Below are 25,519 nucleotides of genomic sequence, written 5' to 3' on the forward strand. Positions count from 1 at the left end.
TACACAGGGTTCACAAAACTTCAGCTTTTCGACTTTCTCTCCACCAAGCAGATTTTGTTTCCCTAATTCGATCAGACCCCTTTCACTGACATGGCCCAATCTCATGTGCCAGATTTCTGTCTTCGACAAAGGTTTCATGGATGCAACATTTGTCGAACCACTTACAACTTCAGCCTCAAGGGTATACAAGCCTTGTTTCTTCACGCCTCTCAAGAATTCCTTCGACCCCTTCATGACTCTTAGGATACTTTTCTCTCCTTGGAAAACACATTCTTTATTGTCGAATTCACCAAGAGAAAGTAGATTTCTCATCAAATCAGGAACATACCTGACTTCAGTCAACAACCTTATTGACTCATCATGGAGCTTGAATCTTACAGTTCCAATACTTGCAATCCTGCAAGCCTTGTTGTTTCCCAGCAATACTGATCCACCATCTTGATCACATAATTTCTCGAACAAGTCTTTGTTTGGAGTCATGTGCCAAGTGCGACCTGAATCCATAATCCACTCTCTTCTCGAGTTACTGCTTGAAACAACAAGAACATCAGATGATTCAAAATCATCTTGAACAATGGCTGCATTGCCATTATCCTTACGTCCATGATCTTTCAGGCGTTCAGGGCACACCTTTCTCGTGTGACCCTCCTTCTTACAGTGATGGCATGGAATATCAGATGCTTTGCCACTATAAGACTTCGACGGGCTTTTGCCCTTCTTCTTGTCAAACTTACCATCCTTTCGCAAGAATTTTCCTTTAACGGCCAAACCTTCACCAACAGTCGAAGGTTTATGCTCCTTTCGTTCGTTCAAGTCCTTAGAATACAAGGCTGATTGAACTTCTTCAAACGTCAGGGACTCCCTTCCATACAAGAGTGTTTCTTTGAAGTGAGCATGTGATCGAGGCAAAGAACACAATAGTAACAGCGCTTGATCTTCATCATCGATCTTCACATCAATATTTTCAAGATCAAGAATCAGCTTGTTGAACATATCCAACTGCTCAGCCAACACTTTGTCTTCAATCATCTAGAATGAATACAAAGCTTGCTTCAGGTAGAGTCAATTTACCAGCGATTTGGTCATATACAAACTTTCAAGTTTCACCCATAACCCTGATGCCGTCGTCTCCTTTGATACCTGCCGGAGAACATTATCACCAAGGCTCAACAAAATTGCGCTGTGTGCTTTCTCGATCATATTCGTCTTCTCCGCTGCCGTCAATTCTGCATTCATGGCTGCCTCTCCCTTCAACGCTTCCAAGCAACCCTGCTGAACCAGTAGGGCTTTCATCTTCAAGCGCCACAGACCGAAATCATTCACTCCGGTGAACTTTTCAATCTCACACTTTGTTGACGGCATCTTTTCCACGCTCACCGCACCAATTTGTTGTGAAAAACGATATCAAGAATAAAATATAATAAGAATTAGGGAAGATAAGAAGAACACAAGAATTGGTTATAACTGCTATTCTTTTACTTTCTCTTAAAACAAGATTACAAGTTTACAAGAATAACAAATAACCTCTCTCACCCTAAATTAGGATTTGCAGCTTAGCAATGATGAGAGACTAGTATGTTATTTATAATAAAACCTAACATACTAACTAATGGGCTTTTTCCACAAGGCCCATTACACAAGCCAACTTAATAAACAAGCTAACTTAACAAATTAGGGTTTAAACACTAAAACCTAATTTAACATGCTAACAACCCTAGCATCTTCAACACAAGCATGTGAACAACCTTCAACTTCATGCCTAATCTTGTCGAACCAAGAAGCTACCCTTCGACCATACTAGAGTTCGATCCAATATCTCACATCTTCGATAAAATACACGACGAATAAACATTAACAATATAGTAAAGAAAATTCTTCCAAACCACTTTAATCCCTAAAAATCCTTCACCCTTGAAACTTTGAATCACCTCCAAGACCCCATCTTTCCATAATGTTATTAATCCTCCTGAAAAATCGGTCGAGTTTGAGAACGAATACCCAATAGACGTATTACTCCACATACTTTGAGCACAAAAATCACGCATATTAACCATCTTAATTTCTTGAATCAAAAACACATCCGCCCCACCATTTTTAATTAAAGAACTAATTCTTCTTTCTTTTAAGAGCATTTGCCCCCCTTATGTTTTAGAATGTACATTTTTGTCTTACTATCTCAAGTCACGCTTATTGTTCTAGAGAAGCACAGTCATATATGGTAAATTGCATGCAATATATAAAACAATCACTTAACTTCAAAAATAAAAGAATTTCACAAATACAATGACAGAACAAAAAGTAAAACAAAAATACATTAGAAAAAGCCTCAAGGAAAAACTACACTAACTTCAAAATAACATAATGCTATTAGAATCTACTTTTTGTCAAAGAAAAGAAATAATGGCAAGTCACTGATAGCACTTGCAACTTTTGGATTTATAAAAATGAAAAAAACAAAACAAGTTAGCATCTTCAACTTTTATTTTTATAATAAAAACATAAAGCTCAATGCTACAATACAAAACATAAAGCTGTTGTAAAAAAACAAAAAGCCAAGTTCAAAAAGCTTCATGAGGAAGAAAATGAGGTGTAACAAACATTACATATATAACTTTCACTTTTTTCTATGCAATGCATCAGTTGAATATGAAAATGAGATAAGTCCTTAAAAAGTAAAAAAGCAACATGTCCCTTTAACCTGTGTAGGATATGATTTGCAAAATGCAAACTATTGGAATTCTAACCAGGAAAAGAAGAGATTCAACTTCAACTTTGCTTTGTCTTTAAGCAAAGTATATATACATTCCAGTTATTCCCTTCAACAGCAACAAAAAAATTCCAATTCTTATATATCAGGAAGAGCCAATTGAGTAAGATTATGCATGTTTTCCTTAACTTTGCAGCTTCTTATTATCCATTTGAATCTGTGTTCAGCTTCCAAGATCAAGACAAAGCTTTGCAATAGAAATGGCATCTCAAGAATCAAGCCTACTGACGGATTTCGATCACGTCAAGGCTGCTGTCACCGAGTTCGGTATGATCCTTAATTTTCTTAATTCAGATATATAGTTTACATTCACATTATGACTTATGAGGAACTTATGTTTTGGCTATTATTGACAAAAGCTAGAGGATTTAACCACAGTTACTACCAGCCGCTGCACTTAGCGCTACTAAATGGAGATTGGGAAGCTACAAAGGCTTTCATTGATAACGATCCAACCGCATTAACAGCCAAGGTGACAATACTTGGCAGGAATGCACTTCATGTTGCAGCTGTAGGAGCTCAATGGAAACTTGTTGAGAAATTGCTCCAACATATGCCTGCAAATACGGTTGCAGAATTGGATTTAATGGGCTGTACTTGTCTTCACTATGTCGCAATGGGCGAAAGCGTAAACGCTGCCAAGGCATTGGTGGCTAAAAATTCTTCTGTTACACAAGTTACTGATTTTAAAGGATTCACACCACTGATCTATAGTATCACATCTACCAAATGTAAAGAGATGGTTTGGTATCTTGTTTCGAATACTACGGACGAAAGGCCTGGTTGTCCGTTCTCCGGTCCATCTTCTAGTCATCTTGTTGCTTTGCTTACTGCCGCCGGATTTCACGGTAATTATTATGATGCCTTAATAACCAATCATATAAAAATCTGTTACTCATATGTTTACTACTTGCAGATATCACCATGTATCTTCTGCAAAACTATCCTAACTTGGCCACTATTGCTGATTCAAATGGAAGCATTATACTAAATGTTCTGTCAAAATTGCCATCACACTTTCAAAGTGGACACAAGCTCGGGTTTTGGAAAAGATTCATATACCACTGTAAGTACTTTATGTAGGTATAATTCTTGTGATACAATGCTTGATTTAAACTTAGCATTTCTTATACCATATCAGGTGTTCCTGTGGAACTTGAATCTGGAAATGCAATATGGAATGCACTTCAAATTTTTGGTAAGTTTTCCTTGTAGGGAAGCTCATTCCCAGAGATTCTCTATGTGTATACGTTATCTAGTAAACACTGATGCAGACACGATATTGACATGCGTCTGTGTCAGACACTTACATTTGGTGCTACATAGATCATATACTTAACTTATGTTTCTTATATTCTTGAAAATTGATAAAATACAATTTCATTTGCAGTTCCGAGCATAAAACTAGTTAGAGATACAAAGTTGAGAGATGTATATGCTGTGAAATTGGTAGAATTTGTTTCCTCGCAAGCTTCAATCATGAATGACAATCAATTCTGGCAATCTTTTGTGAGTGCGGACATTATTTTCAGTGCAACATCATCTGGCATAGTTGAACTTTTGACGATTTGTTTTCGGTTTTTTCCTGATTTGGTTTGGACTCACATTCCAAATGAAGGATATGTGGCTCAAATTGCTATCAAGAATAGGCAAGAAAAAGTTTTTAATCTTCTACGCAAGATGCCAATAATTTGCAAGCTTTTAGTGTTGGCATTAGATGAATCGCAGAACACTACATCACATATGGCAGCAAGTTTTGCACCTCAAGTAGAGTCAATTTCAGGTGCAGCATTTCAAATGCAAAGAGAGTTGCAGTGGTTTAAGGTTTGTTACATTTTTTCTAATCTCATAAATACTACTCCCTCTGGTCCTATATAAGAGAAACTTTACTTTTTAGATTCATTGAATAATTAATGTATCTGGTCTACCATGTTATCAGATATATTGATTATTGAATAAATTTAAAAAATAAACTTTCTAAGATAGTATAAGAGAAATGACTAACTTGACATAGAAAAATGACTTAACACGAAAAACGATAAAGTACTTATTTTTCTTGTGTATAGTTTGGCTTAAAATTCTATGAAGTTATAGATAACATGGCTACACCAACAGGAAGTTGAGAAATTGGATCACCCTCTCCATAAAGAAGTTAAAAACCAAGATGGTAAAACAGCATGGCAAGTGTTCAAGCAAGAGCATAAACCATTACTTGAAGAAGGGAAGAATTGGATAAAGGATACATCAAACTCTTGTATGTTAGTAGCAACTCTTATTGCGACAATCGCTTTCGCGGCTGCAATAACAGTACCTGGAGGTAACAACCAGGACAAAGGAATACCAATATTCTTGAAAGATAACACATTCATGGTATTTGTTGTGTCAGATGCATTAGCCTTGTTTTCTTCAATGGCTTCTCTTCTGGTGTTTTTAGCGATCCTAAATGCACGCTTTGCCGAAGAAGATTTTGTCATGGTGTTACCGGAGAGATTAATATTAGGTTTGGCTTCTTTGTTCATTGCTATAGTGACTACAATGGTAGCATTTGGTGCAGCTCTGTCTATGCTGGTGAAGGAGAGAGTTAAATGGGCTCCAATTCCTATTGCTCTTTTGGCTTGTGTTCCAATTGCTCTATTTACAAAGCTTCAACTTTCTTTATTCATAGAAATGATGATATCAACTTATGGATCTCATTTCTCATATATAAAGAAATGAAGGTTGATACATTGATTATGATAGGATTAGTTAATATCTTTTGGGATTATGTTAGGATTATATTAATATTTGTCTAAACCTTTTGATTATTGAGTGAGAAATATTCATATTCAAGTTGCTATCAAAGCATGATTCCAACTTGTTTGTTTTTTTAAGTATAGTGACATTATTTTACTTGGAGAAACCTTTAATCCCCCTCAAGCTTTATTAACAGATTGTTGTTCTGCTTTGGCTGGTTATACAGTTCTATGGAAAGTTAGTCTTCAATGTAACTAAAGGCAAAGGATTACACTAATTTGAAATGTTTTAAAAACAGTTTCGAACGGACAGTTGAACAGGAAATCAGAGTAATCGGAGCACAATGACTATTTGAATTAATTTGCTTTGTTTAACTATAATTCATGTTGTTTTTAGCTATTAGTTATAATGTTCAATTCAAAAATCTAAAGTATATTATGGGCAGGAAATTCATGGTCGGATCATTCATATAATCAATATATATCACTATTTATCGTAACCAGATATCATAACTAATTTATATTATACTGGTCAAAAAGGTCAAAATGTATAGGTGTGTGTTCCTCTTGCTAGGGCAGGGGGACTAAGAAGTCTTAGTAGGTATATTACGTTAGTATGGTGATTGGGGCTTGCTCATGACGGCGACAACCTGTAAGACGGTGTTTGACGATGTTTTAGGAGTTCTGCTCATGTGAGGTGAGAGACTCTGTAGATGAATGGTGTGCTTAGGTATAAGCGTATGTGGGATGCGATATGTATGACTTCAGATCTGTCTCCTTCTTCCATTGGGGAGAAGTATTTATAGATGTCTTTTGGGCTTATGCTAGGGATGTAGATAATAGTTTACCCTAGCTTAGCGACCAACGAATATGGTCATGGGAGGACTTGTTCTCCTTGGATTTTGAGGAGAGTGGTTTCCCTCTTTGACTGAAACTTCGTCAGTTTGTCATTATGGGTTCACGTCTTCACCCACGTTATCGGACGAGTGGACAATGGAAGCTAGCTCCACACAGCCTCACTGTCCCTTTCAGGCAACCAGATGACTTCTTCGGGAAACCTTTGGTATTGCAAGGTAGCATGCCCCTTGCCATAGCACCTAGCATTCCCTCTTTTTCATGTGTTATCCCTTCTTAGGGTATGATAAAATATAACACTACATAGTCTCTTAAGCACGATAATTTGGTAAAGGGAGAAGTGACCAATAAGAGTGCCCACATCCTTATGACTCTCTTGCATGGATGTATACCAGATCTCTTTTTCTTGATAAGGGCTTACAACGAGTCCCTCGGACCAAACTCTATGTCGAGTTTATCAAGCGAAACTTTGTTTCGAATCTCTTGGACGAGACTTTAGGTTAGATTCTGCTCAAAGAAACTCTGAGTCCCTTAGATGAGACTATAGATTGAGTCTGCTTGATAAGACTCAAAGTCTCTCAAGCGAGGCATTTAGATGAGTCTGTTTGGTGGGACTCTAAGTCCATCAAGCGAAGTTATACATCAAGTCAGTATGATGAGACTCGAAGTCTCTCAGGAGAGGAGTTTAGACGAGCCTATTCAGTGGGACTCTATGTTGGTGTAAGCCCTAAAGGCCAATAGTTTTGGTACTTGTATTGAATTATTTATTAATAATTAAAAGACAATTCTTTATTATGTTTGTTTTTCCAAAATAATAAAGTCCCTAGAATAGTTAGTCCGTTTAATGAAATGTTAATGAAATTCTGGTATGACAGAATTCAGATGTCCTATAAGAAAGTTGAGACATCTGATCTGACATTAATAACACAGGAAAAAAATAACAATACTGAAAAAGCATAAAAACACACACAGAATTATTAACCCAGTTCGGTGAAATCAAACCTACTCCGGGGGTATACTAAGCCAGTAATGAAGTCCACTATCAACAGTATTAATTCATAGTTAAATTAGTCGCAAGTTTACAACCCCTCACTTAATCCCTACCCAATGACCCTTCTACCTAGGTCCTCCTTAGATATGGAATATCCCCATCCCACTTCCAATCATTGCAATGATGTTGTACAGTTCTCCAGTCCCAGGAGTTGTAGCAACGACCTAATATCCATCTCATTCTAATCCCAAATAATAAAAGACACACTTCCATGATGAGGAGACACACTCCTATGTCGGGAAGGAATCCAAACTTCCCTTCATACTCAGCCTTGACTCTAGACTAAGAATACATACTTGGAGTTGCTTAAAAGCCTCCTCCAAGAACAATACTCAACTCAAGACCTAAAGGCTTCTGAGTGAGAACACGATGACTATCCCACAAACCGGGTGGTTCATCGACAACAGAAACCTTATAATTATAGATGTTGGTCAACCATTTTAACCTAGGTTATAATGCTTCTATTTATAACCTATTACTCAACTGGATTTGGGCTTCTAATCACAACAAATATGATGTAACAAATCTCTAAAAGATTCTCCTACAAAATAGGTCTTCAATCAAATCTTCCTAATAAATCTCCAAAATTAGAAAGTCTTCATTCAAACTTATTCTGATTTGATTCTTCCAGATTCTTCTTTGCGCCACATATGATTGCATAATATTGGTTAGTAATATTCTGCATTGCTGTTAATTGCTGAGCCAGATTCAATCACCAGCCGTTCTGATTCAGGCGCGATGTCGAATGGAACATGTTTTGACATCTTCTTTGACATGTTGCTTCCAAATGTTGAAATACTTCAACACAACATGTTCTTCTGTCAAGTAGATCTTCAACCTGTTTTCTCATCCAAGTATAATTCCTACTTAACTAATTACTGCTATATTAGTTTTACCAAACATAATGCCATTTCAAATAATAGAGAAACAAGAATCTCCACCTTTGGCTTATTTTTGCTTAATCTAATTTATACAACCTTCGCATTATAGAAGCTAAAACAAATACAAAGATATTTAAATTAAGTACAGCAGCAGTAATTTGAAGTCTTCAGGTAAGTCACTGTTTTTTATTTTCAAAAACTGTATGTGACAGTCTTCAGTCTTCGTCTATGATATCTCAACATCATACCAGGACATCTTCTTGGCAGTCCCAATTCCAATGTTCTCTCTATCTTTTAAGGATCCCACAGATAACACAGGATTTCTCCCCCTTAAAAGATGCTCTCCAGAGATAACATAAATAACCACTTCTCCCCCTTTTTAAACAGAAAAAGACAAATACTATTAAGAAGAAGAACTCACTATAGCACAACAATAATAACAGTACAAACAACATCTTCACATAGAAGGAGAAAAAATTGAAGTCATGGTGCACATGAGGAAAAATATCTGATACTCCACCTCAAACTGAGAACTATGCTACGACACAGACAAAACATCCTCTTTTAGAGCATAAGAGAAAACACACCTACAGAAACAAACACTTGAACTATCCATTCACAGACATAGAGAAACCAAACCTCTATATTGGATAACTCAGAACACAAGACACAATTTGTGTTCAAGACTCAAACAAGACTCAAATTAACCACTTGCAGAACCTGCAAAAACAAACAGACACAGAATAAAATGTTCTATTCGACACCTTTGCAAAACACCTGCAAAGATTGACCTCAGACTTAGAAATGTCTGAACACTACCATTTTTCCCTATGTTTGCCACAAGATGACAAACATAACCTTCACAGGCTTTAAACTTACTAATACCCGAACGAAGGATATGAGAGCAATCAAGAAACGACACACAAAAGTGAAGTGAAGAAAAAGAAACAAAAAGACTCTCTAAATACCTGATCAATCAAAATAGCGTACCTAGACTGTAACAAATGTTTTGGTCAGAAATGTTATTTCAACAACAACCACATCAGGTGCGTTTTATGCACAGACTAGAAGAAGTAAGTTCATCAGAATCAATTTTTTTGGAAGTGACAGTTCCTAAAACATGCACGAAAGTCAGAACACATGATACACACCATCAATATACGTATTAGATATAACATTTAAGAATCATCCTTGCTGGTCTTCAAGGAGAAAACATGTCTTGAGATATGTCCCGACTTGCTATTCAACATTGTCCCACCAGCTTGAAAAGATTAGCCTTTGAAAGACTTTCCATAAGTTTAGAAGTAGAGGTACATTGTTTTTGCTGATCTCAATACCCCTTCAGATTCTGCAGAGAAAAATAAATTCTCGCAGACTCCTTATAATCTCTTAGAGTCCAACTTGAGAGACCTGAGACCATATGATTAAGTCAATCGCATTCATATGATTCAACCATATATGCCCTATCAAGCATACTGAAATGTCACGACATGTTGTTTGACATTCCACCCTCACGACTGCATTACTGCGGCTCCAATCCATGAACAAGTCCAATATTTCTCTTGTTATGGACAACAATGCTTTAGTGAAAGATGAACCTTGAAGCACAGGATGAAGAATCCTAAGGGACTTCGTCTTCCCATAGTGTAAGATAACCACTACTACATATTTCTGGTTGGACATACCAGCCAAGTATGACTTCATACTGTAAAATTAATCCTGACTTTTGTTGGAAAATCTGAACAATAACTATCATGGGTGATGTTCCAATATGACACAGCCAATGAGGATAAAAGTAACCATATACAATAGTGGAAATTGACCTCAAATCTGTCTGAAGGAATTTTTGGTCAGTTTTCTCACTATACATCCACCAGTGGAAGTTGCCTTTAAAAACTGTCTAAACGGATTTTGGCCAGTTTTTGCACTAACATCCACCCGTGGAAAAGCAATTGAATTTGTGCCATATTAATTAAAGTTTGAATTTCAAAATGATAATCCCTCTTCATTATTCCAGAATCCTTTTACAGATCCAAAACCAACAGCTCCTTGAGAGAGTTATCAAGTACTCTGAGTTGTCCACATAAGCAAGGACACACTTGACTTGGAAATTTTCACATATTTCAAACCAAATTCTATTAGCTTCCTTGTTGCACAAGTTTCATATTGCCATTTTCTATCCCTTGTTGAAACTAACTCCTTGAAAAGCAAGTTAATCATATCCCCTATCTGATGTTGAACTCCTAGCAACTTCTGGATAAAATTGATGTCGGAAGTATTACCTTTCCATACACCCTCGTGGAAAGGACCAAACTTCTTCACCTGAAGAGGATATTCCCTCTAAACAAGTATCTGAGACATAAGCATTCAACATGTGGTAATAAAGCCATGACCACCTTAGCTTCTTCAAGGCCCACTAATGCACTTCAACCTTAGTGCATAGCCAACTGTTCCAATATGTAAGGACACTACATAATTGGACTCATTTGAGAGATACCTCCTTTGAGTGTACATACCTTGCTTTTGATGTGGTATGCTCAACCCCCTTTCTCAAGTTAGTACAGAAGAGTCAATCTAATGGATTGGATGATACTTCCAAAGTGCATAGGCTTATCTACCACTGAGCCTAGATTAATACGCTTTTAATTATCCCTTCTTGAATCTTAGTTCTTCTTTGTTCAGAATCAGAGTTCCATGCTCTCATATACTTGACATATTAATCAAGTTTGAGTAAACAACCTCCATCATGTTTCCATAAACAAACTATCAACCTCAAACCTTTGGATAACAGCTGTTTTAAATCCTTTTCTCTGAATTTTTGGTTCCTTTGGTCAGGAGAACCTAATAGATGTCAGAGATAATGTCTTTGACATTAGAACTGGATTTCATACATGAAGAGCTTTGTTGATATTCCCTTCAGGTACAGCAGCAAGTACAACTTCCGCACTACTACTTTCATGGATCAGAAATAAACCAATCCATAAAGTATATCATATGTTGATCGTTCCTTGATCAACATATTCATCTAAGACAAGTTTCTAGCATTAAAACTTCTTAGAACCAGATGCCTCCTCTTCCAGATCAGGAGTAGGTTCCAAACATATGTAATCAATACACATTTGTGCAGTCCCCAAAGCATCTGTTGTGCAATCTCTTTAATTATCAAAATTCTACATAATTTGATGATATGATGTCTCATTATTTTGTAACAGCATTCAAGAACTGCACCAAGAGACCCTTCAACAAAGACTTGTGGTTGGCCTTCCAGAGAAGAGAGCAACAATAACTTGCTTCCTTCTGATCTCTCATCAACAAACTTATTGAAAATGCCTTTATGAGTGGACTTGAGATATTCCTCAAGTATTTTTGCATACTTTAATGAGTTAGTCGATACTATCCTCCTCCATGTATCACATCAACATAGGATACATCTTCAGAAGATACACCAGGAGTTTTCCATCAGATGCAGTAGAATAAACAAAGAAAACACCTCCATCAAGCTTCAGGAGCAACATGAGTCTCTACTTTCCTGACAGCTTCAAGACAAGGTTACCACACACCTTGTCACGAATAGTCCATCCTCCACTTCTAGGGACCATTCTTAAACATTTGAATTGACCAAGTCCATACAAATTTTCAGCAAAACTATCTTTCCTGCACATGAACCAGAAAATATCTTCCCAGGATCTCATCCACAGACAGAACAGGATTTCTGCTCTGATACCAATTGAAATTCAGGTATGACAGAATTCAGATGACCTATAAGGAAGTCAAGACATCTGATCTGACATTAATAACACAGGAAAAAAATAACAGTACTGAAAAGCATAAAAACACACAAAATTGTTAACCCAGTTCGGTGAAATCACACCTACTCTAGGGGCATACCAAGCCAGGAATGAAGTCCATTATCAGCAGTATTAATTCAGAGCTAAATTAGTCCCAAGTTTACAACCCCTCACTTAATCCATACCCAATGACCCTTCTACCTAGGTCCTCCCTATATATGAAATATCCCCATCCCACTTCCAATCATCGCAATGATGTTGTACAGTTCTCTAGTCCCAGGAGCTGTAGCAATGGCCTAATATCCATCTCATTCTAGTCCCAAATAATAGAAGACACATTTCCATGATGAGGAGACACACTCCTATGTCAGACAGGAAGCCGCACTTCCCTCCATACTCAGCCTTAACTCTAGACTAAGAACACATACTTGGAGTTGCTTAAAAGCTTCCTCCAAGAACATACTCAACTCATTACCTAAAGGCTTCTGAGTGAGAACACGCTGACCATCCCATAAACCGGGTGGTTCATCGATAACGATAACCCTTATAATTTTACATGTTGGTCAGCCATCTTAACCTAGGTTATAATGCTTCTATTTATAGCATATTACCCAACTGGATTTGAGCTTCTAATCATAACAAATATGATGTAACAAATCTCCAAAAGATTCTCCTACAAAATAGGTCTTCAATCAAATCTTCCTAATAAATCTCCAAAATTAGAAAGTCGTCATTCAAACTTATTCTGATTTGATTCTTCCAGATTCTTCTTTGCGCCATATATGATTGCATAATATTGGTTAGTAATAGTCTGCATTGCTGTTAATTGCTGAGTCAGATTCAATCACCAGCTGTTCTGATTCAGGCGCGATGTCGAATGGAACATGTTTCAACATCTTATTTGACATGTTGCTTCCAGATGTTGAAATAATTCAACACAACATAATCTTCTATCAAGTAGATCTTCAACCGGTTTTCTCATCCAAGTATAATTCCTACTTAACTAATTACTGCTATATTAGTTTTACCAGACATAATTGTGGTGTCGTTATTTTTACCTCCCCGTTTCACTTGGGAGGACGGCACGCTAGACCCTTCACGCGAAATTTGGAAGGAGAATGCGCCCGTGGTGGGATGAATTTTATTTCAGTTCTTCCTACGATATCACACGAACTTTCTTATTTGTCCTACAAGTAGGAAAGGGGAAAAAAGATCTCAACTAAACCCTAGGAGTTTGCTAAGTGTGGGGATTCACCTAGACTAGAAATTCTGGAGTCCGGGAGGTCGGTTATACATAGGGAAGAGTTTAAGCACCCTACATATCTGTAGTACTCTACAGGAACCTTCTCTGTGTCTAAATGTGTTTGTGTTGCTAATGATTATTGGGAAAGTTTCTCCTTTGTGTTAGGAGAAGGAATTGAATTGAATAAAAGAAAGACAGACAGACTGACTGACTGACTATTTTTGGTATTTTATTAGCTCACTGAGATTCCTTGTGAACCTCCGACCTACATATCCCTAATGGAAGTCAGAGCTTAATGTAGTTCGGGGAACTAATTAATTATGAATTATTTTTGGGTGCCTTGCTTGAAGCTCAAGGTTGAAGCTTGAATTAAATCTCTGTTTACAGTAAAGAGACATGAAGTCATCTTTATAGAGAGGTATTTCTACTATTCCACCACAAACATTTTAAAGTGACAGAAAAGCTGAATTCATTTCATTAAGATAGGGACCTTACTTGTATATTTGCAAGTATGCCACTCGCGTTCTCTTAAATGAAAGAAAGATTCTCATCCAAATTAGGGAAAGTGTACAAGTCTGGGTTTGTTTGCCTCAGAGCATGCCTTTCAGAGTCCTAAATGGGAGAATGTTTGAAATTGAAATTGAAATGTTTGTTTGAATGTGGTGAGATAGAGGAAAGATCTCTTTATAGAGATAAGCTATGTCTATCTACTGTTTGAAAGATTTGATTTTTTAGTTGGCTTGTATGAGGCCCAAGCTTGAGGCTTTTTGATTGATTTATTGACTCTGGGAGATAACTTTACTGGGGAGAATTTAAACTAAGGAGTTTTTTTTTTGTGTTCTGTACAAAGCCCAGAATTGAGGCTGACTTTAATTGGAGAGTGTTTATTTGATGGATTTTATTTGGTGTTCTGTACAAAGCCCAGAATTGAGGCTGACTCTAGTTGGGGAGACTCTATTTGTGTGCCTTGTATGAAGCCAAAGGTTGTGGCTAACTGCTGAGGATAACTGAGTTTTTTAAGACTATAGATGACTCTATTTTGTGTGCCTTGTACAAAGCCCAAGGTTGTGGCTGACTCTTACTGAGGATGGTTATTAATTTGTGCCTTGTATGAAGCCCAAGGTTGTGGCTATTCTAACTAGGGGGAATATTATTTTCTGCCTTGTACAAAGCCCAAGGTTGTGGCGGACTTTTAAAGAAACTGAGTATGGAAGACTCTATGGGGAAAAGATCCTAGAGATTAGGAATCTTTAACACAGGGGAATATGGTTTATCTGCCTTGTACAAAGCCCAAGGTTGTGGCTACAAAAAGAAGGACTCACTGGGGGAGTTTTATTCTGCTAGAGGATAAACTAATTTATTATTTTTTATGTTATTTGGAAGCTAACCCTCTCCAGGGATTTTGACTCAGTTGGAGAAATAGTCTATTAAAAGACTGAACTTTTATCATGTTTTTGGAGGCTGGCCCTTTCCAGGGGTTTTGACTCTTTTGGCGAATTTATCTCTTAAGAGAATGAATCTTTGGTTTTGAAGGAGTGATTTTGGATGCTGACCCTTTCCAGGGGTTTTTGTTAAGATGAAAGAATGATTTGGAGGCTAACCCTTTCCAGGGGTTTTTGTTAAAATGATGGCAGAAAGATTATCTAATGAGACTTCTTGTTTAAAGCCCAAGATGAAGGCTGACACTGACTGAGGGTAAACAAAACATGGATCCTAGACTCTGCTAAGGAAGATTAATGAAGATAAGGGTGACAGAGACTGTCCATGTCTCTCATTCCAAAAGGTGTGCTCAATGTGAAATTGAGACAAACTTAGCTTGTTTAAAGTCTGGTTTAAATTGGAAGAAACTCACCAGGGTATGTTAAAAGGTGACTAAAGACTTGTTCCTATGTTTATAAGAAACCTGATGGGTCCTTGTATACAAGCTCAAGAGGAAGCTGGAAATGCTTTTAAGAAGCCTGTGGGTCCTTGTACAAAGCCCAAGAGGAGGCTAATCGAGGGTCATCGAGGGTCCTTGTTATAGCACAAGAGAAAGCTATGTGGTTTTGAACTTATTTTGGCTTTAAGCAAATGGGTAAGAGGTTTCACCGGGAATAATTCCTCTTTGGGTGGATGTGTCCTATTTTTTTTTTGTTCTAAGGCTTTTACCAAGATGTTTCACCGGGAATAATTCATCTTGGGGGTTTGAAATACAGATCTCTAATTAGGAAAGAGCCTTCACCGGGAAGACATTCTCAATCCTAGGCCATATTCCTATAATATATATATATAGTTTAACTGTCCTAGGGTTTACACTTAAACGTAGTTTTAAACAAATATATAAACAGTTCTATATTTGACAGTAATTTAAATAAAGACTGTAAATTGAAAGCTTGTAAAGCCTAACCTGGATGGAGTGGAGGCCTTTAAAGAAGTATGTACAAAGCCTCAACAATAATTTTTGTTTTTTTGTTGATAACAGTTGAATATTTATGATAAACAGTTAAGGGTTTTTGAAAACAGAAGAAGTGAAGATGGACAAAGGTCACATAGGTATCTGAAGAGTTTCACCGGGAATAATGCCCTTCAAATACCAGAAGAATGTTTTGAAAACAGAAAGGAGATTTTGTAAATACAGTTTTTGAAAACAAACTAAGAAAAGAAAGAAGGTGTTGGGACTTACACTCTATTAGAGGCCCACTTAAAAATGATTTACTGTTTATGAAAACAGTTGAAAAGATACGGGGTTCTGTTGTTTGAAAACCTCGATCGTCTGTTTACTTTGAAGTTTGAACATAATTTGAATTTTGACAAAAGTCAACTTAATTGAAGTACAGACAAAATCTATACCTAATTAAGACCTAAATGATTAGGGTTTTTAACACTAAAACACTTATGAAATATTAGGTTTTGAAATTTTAATGAAAACATATATTGAAATATATTTTAAAATACTTAAAACAACACCATTTTTAACCTAATAAAAATATATAAAATAAATAATATTTTTATGATTTTTTTGATTATTTATAAAATATATATATTAATCAATAAGTGCATAAAAATGAATTAAAAAGGAGTTAATTTGATAGGTTAACTAATTGGTTAAAGTTGTGAAGAAATTAAGTGGAAAAGGTGATAAAAAAAATGGTTTTGTCACCTAGAGGGCTTGAACTCGCGCCCTCCAAGTCATTGGTCAAAACTCCCACCATCTGGGCTACGCGCGCAGTTTGTTATTCACACGCATCCAACATAATATATTTTAAAACAAGCCAGAAGATTCAAATTTTGCGCGCGCCATGTTCATCTTCTTCCTCGAGCTCAAAGATTTTCAAATTTCTAACTCTCTGGTTTCTCAACCAAATGGCATGATGTAAACATCAATCTTGTGCCAAATTCCCTCACGAATTCAAATATGTAACTAACATTTATTTATATTAGCTATAACTATCTAATTTCTCAGAGAACTCTAAGAACACATGAACCCTAAATTTGAAATTAAATGACAAGCAAGATGAATAAATGAATGATGATAGAGGGTTTTCAATCCTCTGATGATGCTGAACAAGATAGAATCGAGCTTTATCACAAAGAGTACTTAAATTAAAGAGATGGAGCTCAAAAACTTACCTCTGAAACTGAAGGTCGTACGAGTGATGGAGAACTTCTGGGCTTGTGTGAATGATCCTAAAAGCTTCCTTGGGACTCAGTGATGCTAACTGGATGTTTATTGTGGCCTGAATCCTTCTGAATTTCTCTACTCGACTCCTTCGATTTGAGCTTCAAGTGAACATGGAGGATGATGAATCTGCAGTTACAGATGAGCTGCGACCATCTGGATAGCTTCACTACCTCCTATGGAACGTGTCTGGATGACTGGCTTAGCTTGGAACCTCCTGAATTACTCTGTGGACCTCCAACAGCAAATGCTCCAAAGTGAAAGCAACAATGGCGTTCCTCCACTTACAGAAGTGATTAAGGTGCTTGGATCACCTCAAATGAACCCCCTTGAGATGTTAGAATGCTTACTTTCCAAAGAAGAGCTCTGGTTTGAAGAAAACGATTCTTCTTGCCAAAGAACTTTGAAAAACCATAAGCATGAGAAGAGAAAGAGAAAGCAAGGATTATAGTTGCTTTGGTGTGTTTTCTGAATGAGAAAGAGCCCTCTATTTATAGGCAAATGGCTCAGAGCAATTGAACATAGCAAGCTTGCTTAGTGAAGTGAGTTTGGTTTCTTAGCCATGAAGAAAATTTGAAAATATCCCAAATGCAATGATGCATTTTCGGGCTAGCTTCCCCAACCATTGATCTTGCATGATCTTAGGGAACATTTCTGATTCAGAGGAGGGTTCTAATTGGCTTAGAGCAAGATTCCTTGATGATTCACCATTTGCCATAAATTCAAAAATGCAATCATTACATAATCACATGCCTTTGTTTTTTGGGAATCTTCTCTAATCCTTATGCAATGATGAATTTGGATGTATGGCATGTTTTCAGATGCATTAGAGGTCGGGTAGCATCATTTAGAGAAGTCACTTGCACAAAATTGCAAAGTTCAAAAATGATGCATGACCTATAATTTTACTTCATGAGGCCAACTTTGAACAAGCATAACTCTTAGCTCAAAATGAATTTGGGGAAGGTTGAGCACAATTTGGAAAGCCCTAAACATCTACTTCAAATCATTAGTTTATGGTTTCTTCAGAATCATTTGGGAAAATTATGAAAAATGAGCCCAAAGTTGGATGAAAACTAGGTTAAAAACACTTGAAAAAATTTCTAAGTTTTTATGGCCTAAAGCTTCAAAATTCCAAATCTCTTAAATGGTTGATCTTTTGAAAAAAGTTCCTATGTAAGATGTTGTTTTATTTTGCAAGATCTACAACTTTCATGTTGGAAGTTTTTTGAGTTGTGTAGGTGAAATTTTGAGTTCCCACAATGCCCTCAAAAACGCTAATTCCCGACTTTTTGCTCCTTGATGATTTTTCTTGAATTCTTTGGTCAAATGACTTTAATATCCATATATTGATGATATTGATCTTTGAAAGTCACGGTTTGACCAAAAATCTTAAAAGTCAAAGGTGATCCCATACAGTTGACTTTTTCCAGATAAAGTGAGATTTTGGACTTTTGTGTGGAATTAAGATCTTCTCCTCAAATGAGTGATGTAAATGGGTTATATTGAGGTAGTAGAGGTTCTTGAATCATGTCTTAAGTTTTGGATCCATGCCCTGATTAAAAGTCAACTATCCAGATGAATTAGGTTAAAAACCCTAATTGTCGACCAGATGAAATTGGTGACTGTGGATCTTGAATTGAGGTGTGATGTCCAGTGGATCTTATTTTATGGATCATTTGAAGATGGTTGAAGTCTTTAATAGATGTCCTGGAGCTTTTTAGGGTTTCCCAAAGGTGATCCCTGATTTCAGTCCTTGATAGGCTCAAAAACCCTAGTCTGGTGACCTGAGTAAACCTGTATTCAGATGACTGGGTGTCTAATCAATCATAGGTGAATATAAAAGTGAAGCTTTTGAGTCCTATGATTGTGTTAGAGACCAATCCTTCTATTGATTGATCATTTGCCTGAGTTTTCTTGTCTTTGAACATCCTTGATTAAATGCCAGATGAAGAAGTGATTGCTCTGGGTACTTGCTTTGACCTGATGAAAGTCCTGAAGATATGTCATCTCAGGGGGGTCAAAATTAGGGTATGACAATAATGTCAATTCAAATAATAGAGAAACAACAGTTAAGTGTGACTTAATCATGAGACCTCATTAAACATAAGGACATTATTCTTAAATTATCCGTAGTCAAGCTTTATTGTGAAGTGGGATAACATTAAAGTATTGAGACTATTATGAAAATAGACTGATGATCACATCTCATGGATCATGGATAAGGAGTTATCAAGTCTTGACATAGATATGAATATTAGGAGTAATATTTATACTGGATTGACCCGCTATGAGAATACTACATAGAATGTTATGCAAAGTGTCATAAGTTATTCTCATGGTGATAGTGGTGTATACCACCCTTCGACCTGAAACCGCTATGAACCCTAGATGTAGAGTCGAATATTTTATTGTTGATCAAACATTGTCCGTAACAAGATGACCATAAAGACAGTTGATTGGTACTCCTCAAAGCATGCTGAGGGACATGAGTGACCTAGATTGAATTTTCCCATCCTGCATAACAGGATAAATGTCTAAGGGCCCAATATTGAACTGAAGAAGGGTGACACGGTCTATGCCTTGTATTCAAAATAGACATGAGCGAAAAGGGTAATTGTACACACAAACATTACCATGGAAAAGGTTTTGTCAGATCACATGATATTTTCGTGACTTGGGTAGCAGTGATGTGTTGCTAGATACGCTCACTATTTATTATGTCAAATGCATGATTTAATATAATTGTCAACATCGCGAGAACCTACAAGGTCACACACATAAAGCAGATTGATGAGAGATAGAATAAATAAGAAACACCGTAAGGTACGGTGTACTTGAGAGAAATATGGAACACCGTAAGGTACAATACACTTACGTGAAATAGGGAATATCATATAATATAATACTAGTTAATATTATTATTATTATTATCATTATTTTATAATAGTTATAAAATATAATAATAATAATAATAATAAAATATGTTTGTTATAATAATAGTTATTATAATAATAATAATATTATTATTATGTGGTGCATTTAAGTTGACTTTTTATCTTGTAGCCCACACAAGTGGTTCTATAAATACAACCCTTGTACATAAGCTTTGTTACTTGATAAAATTAGGTTTGTGAAACCCTGACCATATTTCTCACTCACTCAAAGTCTTCATCCGTTGCAGCTAGCACTGACACTGAAGGTTGTCTGTTCGTGTGAACTGAGTAAAGGCGTTTTCTTCATCAACGCTCGTGAGCAACCCTCCATTTTTTGCATCAAAGTTGGTAATCTCCATAAGAAGTCATTGTTCTATCATTGATCATGATCATTCGTAAGGATCAACTAAAGGAAAATTTTAATTTCCGTTTCATATTGTATCGCGATTTTCGGGTTTAGAATTCATTAATTTAAAGAATGAATTAAATTAAAGAATGAACAATTGGTAATGCAATTGGTTGGGTTTAGAATCCATTAATTTAAACAATGAACAAACCCTATTGATTTGTGGCGAATCCATCTCCAAGACATGACCTTTGCCTTTTCAACTACTCTTTTTCCTCCAAATCCTTCCCCTTAGAAATTTTGGTATTCCTTTCTTTCCAAACCGTACAAGCTATTGCGGTCCAAATACAAGCCATAAAAGTCTTTGTTACTCATGTTTCTCCAAGTACCTACAAAACTTTCCATATTCGCTACTCTCTCCAGACGAAGGTCAGAGGATAGATTCAGCCAAATAAAAACATCTATCCAAATGTTCTTCAAAAAAGGACAAGCAATGAATACGTGGAGTAAAGACTCTCCCTCTTCACACACATATGGGCATCTATCGCTACCCGTCCTTAGAACTCTTATTTTTTGAGATTATCTCTAGTTGGCAGCTTTTTTTTTGCATCACACGCCACAAGAACACTGAGATATTACTAGGAAAGATTTTTTTCCAGATCAATTTATTGTATGTGAATTCAAAAGACTCATTCCCTTCTAGAAAATCCACGTACGCATCTTTCACTACAAACCCTTTTGATCCACCCCAATACTAACCCGACCCTTCTACATGCTTTAGGTTATCAATAAACTAATTATCTATAACTCCCCGCCCAATTCTATCGAGGGATTCTAGTTCCTTCCACCATATGGATCCTTTATTTATAACACCTCTACAAAATTCCAAGGGATTCCCATATTTATGCAATAAGACTTTAAGCCATAACCCAGTATTTTTCAGTTTTTAATCTCCATAGCCATTTCCCTACTAGAACCATATTAAACAATTTCAGGTTTTTAAACCCCAACCCCGTCACTTGTATCCTTAAAAATCTTACCCCAACTGATCCAATTAATCTTATGATCTTACTCACTACCACCTCATAAAAATTGTTTGAAGATAGACTCGATACGAGAAATGATACCTGATAGAGCTTTGAAGAATGAGAGGAAATAGACTGAGAGAACTGACAAAATTGATTTTATAAAAACGACCATTTCACCGATGAATAAATCTTTGTCGGACCACCTTGACAACCTTTTGTACATGTCCACTGCCTCCAGAAGACCTTTTCTCACTTTAATTGAATCTCACTGTTAGTGTCATCTTCTCATTTTTCAGTTAGTGTTCTCTTATGAAACTAAAGATACAAATAGCAAGAATTTAACTCAAGGAGTATGAATCTCACTTTATTGGTTTGAGGATCATGGGGTTCCATGATAGATTGTGGGATTCCACAATTAAATATGCATGTATCATTAATTTTTGTGAATACTCTTAGAACATATCCAATGGTGCAACTTATTTTTGGGTTTTTTGTGGGACTCATTAAGCCACATCATCTTGAAATAATTCACTCAATTATCACTCATATGGTGCAACTCTAAAGAACATCTATTGGATCCCACAATTTATTCACATTAAAGCTGAAACACACCACATTTACAATTTTTATTATCTTTTTATTCCATTCAACTGTCACAGTGCAATGCAACGTTCTCCACCCAGCATAATTGCAGCATTCCCTTTTTTTTAAAAGTTGGTGTTCAGGTGGCGAACCATAAGAAAGATCCTCCCGTTGGAGATGATCTTAGAACATCTATATCCATGACATTAAACTTGGTAGTATAAATGAGACTCACTTAATATATTATATTTTGTCATATTTTATAATTATTTAAGCAACTAAATTATATTTTTCAAATATCATAATACTCATTTAAAATTTTAAAGTGAATCCTATTAATGTTACAATATCTTCCATGTCAATTTATTATTGGTTAAAAGAGAAAAAAATTTCAAAACCAATTAAAGTCATTAGATTAATGAAAATCAAAAGTTAAGATTTAGAGTAACTTTTTCAAAGTTACTATTGAAGTAAGAATATCTTACTCTTTTAAATTTTTATCCAAGAGTAACTTTGAAAGAGTTACTCTAAATCTTAACCTTTAATTTTCATTAATCTAACGACTTTAATTGATTTTTTATATAAAAAAATATTTTCAAAAATAATTATATTAAATGATGAATTAAAGCCTTAGATTAATGAATATCAAGGGTTAAGATTTGGAGTAACTTTGACTCTGTGTTGGTAAGACGTATTTTCGAGCTTATAGCTTATGTCTTATATATATATTTTGTTGCACCCCAAAATTTGCCCTCTTCCCCGTGCTATAAGTTATGAATGGCGTTTATTTCGTCGTTTGAGATCCAAAGAAAAATGATAAAGAGTTTTCATCGTTTCAGGCTACAGTCATCTTTAAAAGATTACTCAAGGCATTATGTTAGGTGTTTGTCAAAGCAAGATGAATTTGAATTGCAAGAGTTTTACGCAAGGATATGAGGTGATGCGCGTGAGTTCATTTTGAGTTAAACCAAAGGCTAGGCTTGTTACCAATCATGAATAATGCAGTGTTGAGGTTTTCAATTTGATCAAGGTTGTCGGGATTTATGTTGAAGTTTTAAGTGGTTGTCTCGGTATTCAAAGTAACACAAGGTCCATTTCAATATTATCAATTTTCACATTCATTCAAGTAACATCATCATTTCATACAAGTATCATTCATTCAAAAAACCATTACAAAACAATGTACACAAAGCTCATAAACCAAATCCAAATATCACAAATGAAAATTCCCCAAAAGGAGATCATGCCATTACATATTCAAAAAGTCAAGAGTTCATTACAAAAAGTTCAAATTTACATGTTCAAAGTCCAAGTTTACAATTACAACATTCAAGTTCATCCACAATTACAAAAGTCCTTTAACCTTCAACCTGTACTGAATACATCAGTCCAAAGAAATAAATCCTGCATATCCCAAGCCAATCGCTAACCGTGACACAATTTAAACCGTAACCAAAACTACTGCTGCATGAGTAAACCAGAAAATAAACCAGCCTCCGTGCTATACAAATAAACCGAGTCGGCGCCGGAAGAAGACCAATTGAACCGCAGCTCCAAACCAAGTGAAAACCAAACCTGCAGTTAGGAACAAAACCAAAATAAACCCGGTTCAAACCAAAAACTAACAACCTGCATCAATAAACTTTCTGCATAACTTGCAATTAACAAAAAAAAGGTATCAAAGGAGGTTCAACAAAAAGTCGATAAGAGAAATTAGGGGGAGAGTTTCCAGAACAAAAAAACTCAGAGAGAAAAGAACGTAACAAACTTTGATTCACTTGTAACAAACTTGCCCTGAACGAATCATCATCTAACAGAAAAAAGAAGGAGAAATTGAGAAGAAATCTCTAACAAACCGATAACAGAACCTGTAACAAACTCTTCAGAAATCTCCACAATTTCCAGAACTCTCTCTGAACCGTGCTCACTTTTCTTCAATAATCTCCATCTTCAATTCACAAAAAACAACTACACAATCCATTATCAATCTTCACAGATCTTCATCCGCCACATCATTAACATCAACGCAGCATCACATCATTTCCTTCAATCTTCAATATACCTGCGTCACCACAATAACACGAAAACGTTTCAGCAACTCAGCTTCGTCGCATCTCAGCATATGAACAACAACATCGTGAAGGCAGCAAAGTCAAATCAGATTAAGAGATAGCGCAGAGAAGAAGACAAAGCCGAAAAGAGAAGAAGAAGAAGAATCGATAACAGTAAATCGTACCTGAATCATTTTATCTCTGAATTTCTCGTTGTCGCGCTCGAAAAAGCATCAGACTCGTCTCTGATTAGTAAGCCATGTGCCTCATCCCCGGATTCTTGTTTGTTCTTGTCGTTATCGAGCCCGTGTGGAGTTCTATTAGCTTGAATTGAGACGGAGATTCGAAATCGGAGAGTTTGAGAAGCGAGATGAGTGAGCAGGACGTCGGAGGAGTGGAGTTTCGTTTGTTTTTGTTTATGGCGGAGGGAAGAGGAGCTCGCCGGAGAAGAAGAAGCCTCTCCCGGCGCCACCGTTCGTTCATGAGAAGGAGGAAGGCGAGTCTGAGTCTCAAACGAGTTCCAATTCACGTAAACCTTTAACCCTAAATCCCTCTTCTTTTGTTAATTCAATTGATTGTAAGTCTTAATGTGATGAATTGATTCAAAGTCTAATTTGGACCCATGACTGTGGGCCATGAAAATGATGCGCCTCACCTCCCTCTAGCCCAATGTACCACACGTTTTTGGCAATGTTAGAGGACAAAAAACAATGACCTTGGGCCAACTGCTTGGGCTTGCGCCTTACTCCATTTACACCATTATTTTCACAATAAACCCTTGTATACATAAGTTTTCTATTTTAGATTAGTTTTTTTACTAGTTTATTTTCTATCTCTTTCAGTATGATAAATCATTGATATTTTTGTTATATTTTGACATGATAATAGAATATAAAAACATGTAATCTTTTCTCGTTAGAATTAGATTTTTATTTTCTATATTTGTTCTAGATGATAAAAAATTTGTTTTCCTTGTTAGAATTTAGAAATTTGTTACATAGTTTAGTTCTAATTCTTTGATAAAATTGCATAAAAAAAACAATTTACTTTTGTTAGACTTTGTTTTAGAATTTAATTGCTATTATTTTCTATGGCGGTGTGCGTTTGCCTTGTTATTACTGACTGGTTGTTGAGATGTGCGAGGTACTTCGAGAGAGCCTTCAATTGCGATTCGACTTTCTTTGTGTTCCACTTTATTTGTGGGACACGAATTCGCTTCCGGTGCGATTGATTTGCGTCGTGTTCCACTTTATTTGTGGGACACGAACTTATTCCCGATGCGATTCATCTGATCTCTCGTTCATTGAGATATATATTCTTATACTGTCGGGCTTGTGTTCTCTTGCAGGTTGCTCGTGTGGTTATGCTCGACGTGTACCACATGTCGCTCGTGATTTATTTTCACGACGACACTTCTGACTTGCTTTGCTTAATGATGGCTTACGCGAAGTATTCCGGACTTCTCTGCTTACGCTTGCTAGCTCATTGCGGATTTGCTATTAATCTAACGGTTTTAATTGATCATTTAATCTAATTATTTTTGGAAATATTTTTTATATAAAACTTTAATTAAAACCGTTGGATTAATGATAATCAATGGT

General features: G+C 36.2%; 1 protein-coding gene and 1 long non-coding RNA gene across 3 annotated transcripts; one reads left to right on the top strand and one right to left on the bottom strand.

Moving 5' to 3' along the window:
- Window positions 1-2,661: 2,661 nt before the first annotated feature.
- Window positions 2,662-5,952, top strand: LOC131656540 (uncharacterized). Of its 2 annotated transcripts, none has more exons than XM_058926239.1 (6): window positions 2,662-3,034; window positions 3,146-3,615; window positions 3,684-3,833; window positions 3,909-3,965; window positions 4,158-4,591; window positions 4,883-5,952. In XM_058926239.1, exons 1-6 carry the CDS (start codon window positions 2,883-2,885, stop codon window positions 5,480-5,482), a joined length of 1,863 nt encoding a protein of 620 aa, XP_058782222.1. In that variant the 5' UTR covers window positions 2,662-2,882; the 3' UTR covers window positions 5,483-5,952. The 2 variants fall into 2 exon arrangements, with proteins under 2 accessions (XP_058782222.1, XP_058782223.1); XM_058926240.1 differs by having other exon boundaries at window positions 2,665-3,034; window positions 3,127-3,615; window positions 4,883-5,947.
- A 17,128-nt stretch (window positions 5,953-23,080) lies between these two features.
- Window positions 23,081-24,494, bottom strand: LOC131656541 (uncharacterized). The gene is made up of 3 exons (XR_009300137.1): window positions 24,104-24,494; window positions 23,736-23,929; window positions 23,081-23,442 (listed from the first exon to the last, which is right to left on the bottom strand). It is a non-coding gene; the product is annotated as an uncharacterized LOC131656541 (long non-coding RNA).
- Window positions 24,495-25,519: the final 1,025 nt, after the last annotated feature.

The sequence above is a fragment of the Vicia villosa genome, linkage group LG3 (assembly GCF_029867415.1).
Source record: "Vicia villosa cultivar HV-30 ecotype Madison, WI linkage group LG3, Vvil1.0, whole genome shotgun sequence".
In the NCBI taxonomy this organism is placed as follows: domain Eukaryota; kingdom Viridiplantae; phylum Streptophyta; class Magnoliopsida; order Fabales; family Fabaceae; genus Vicia; species Vicia villosa.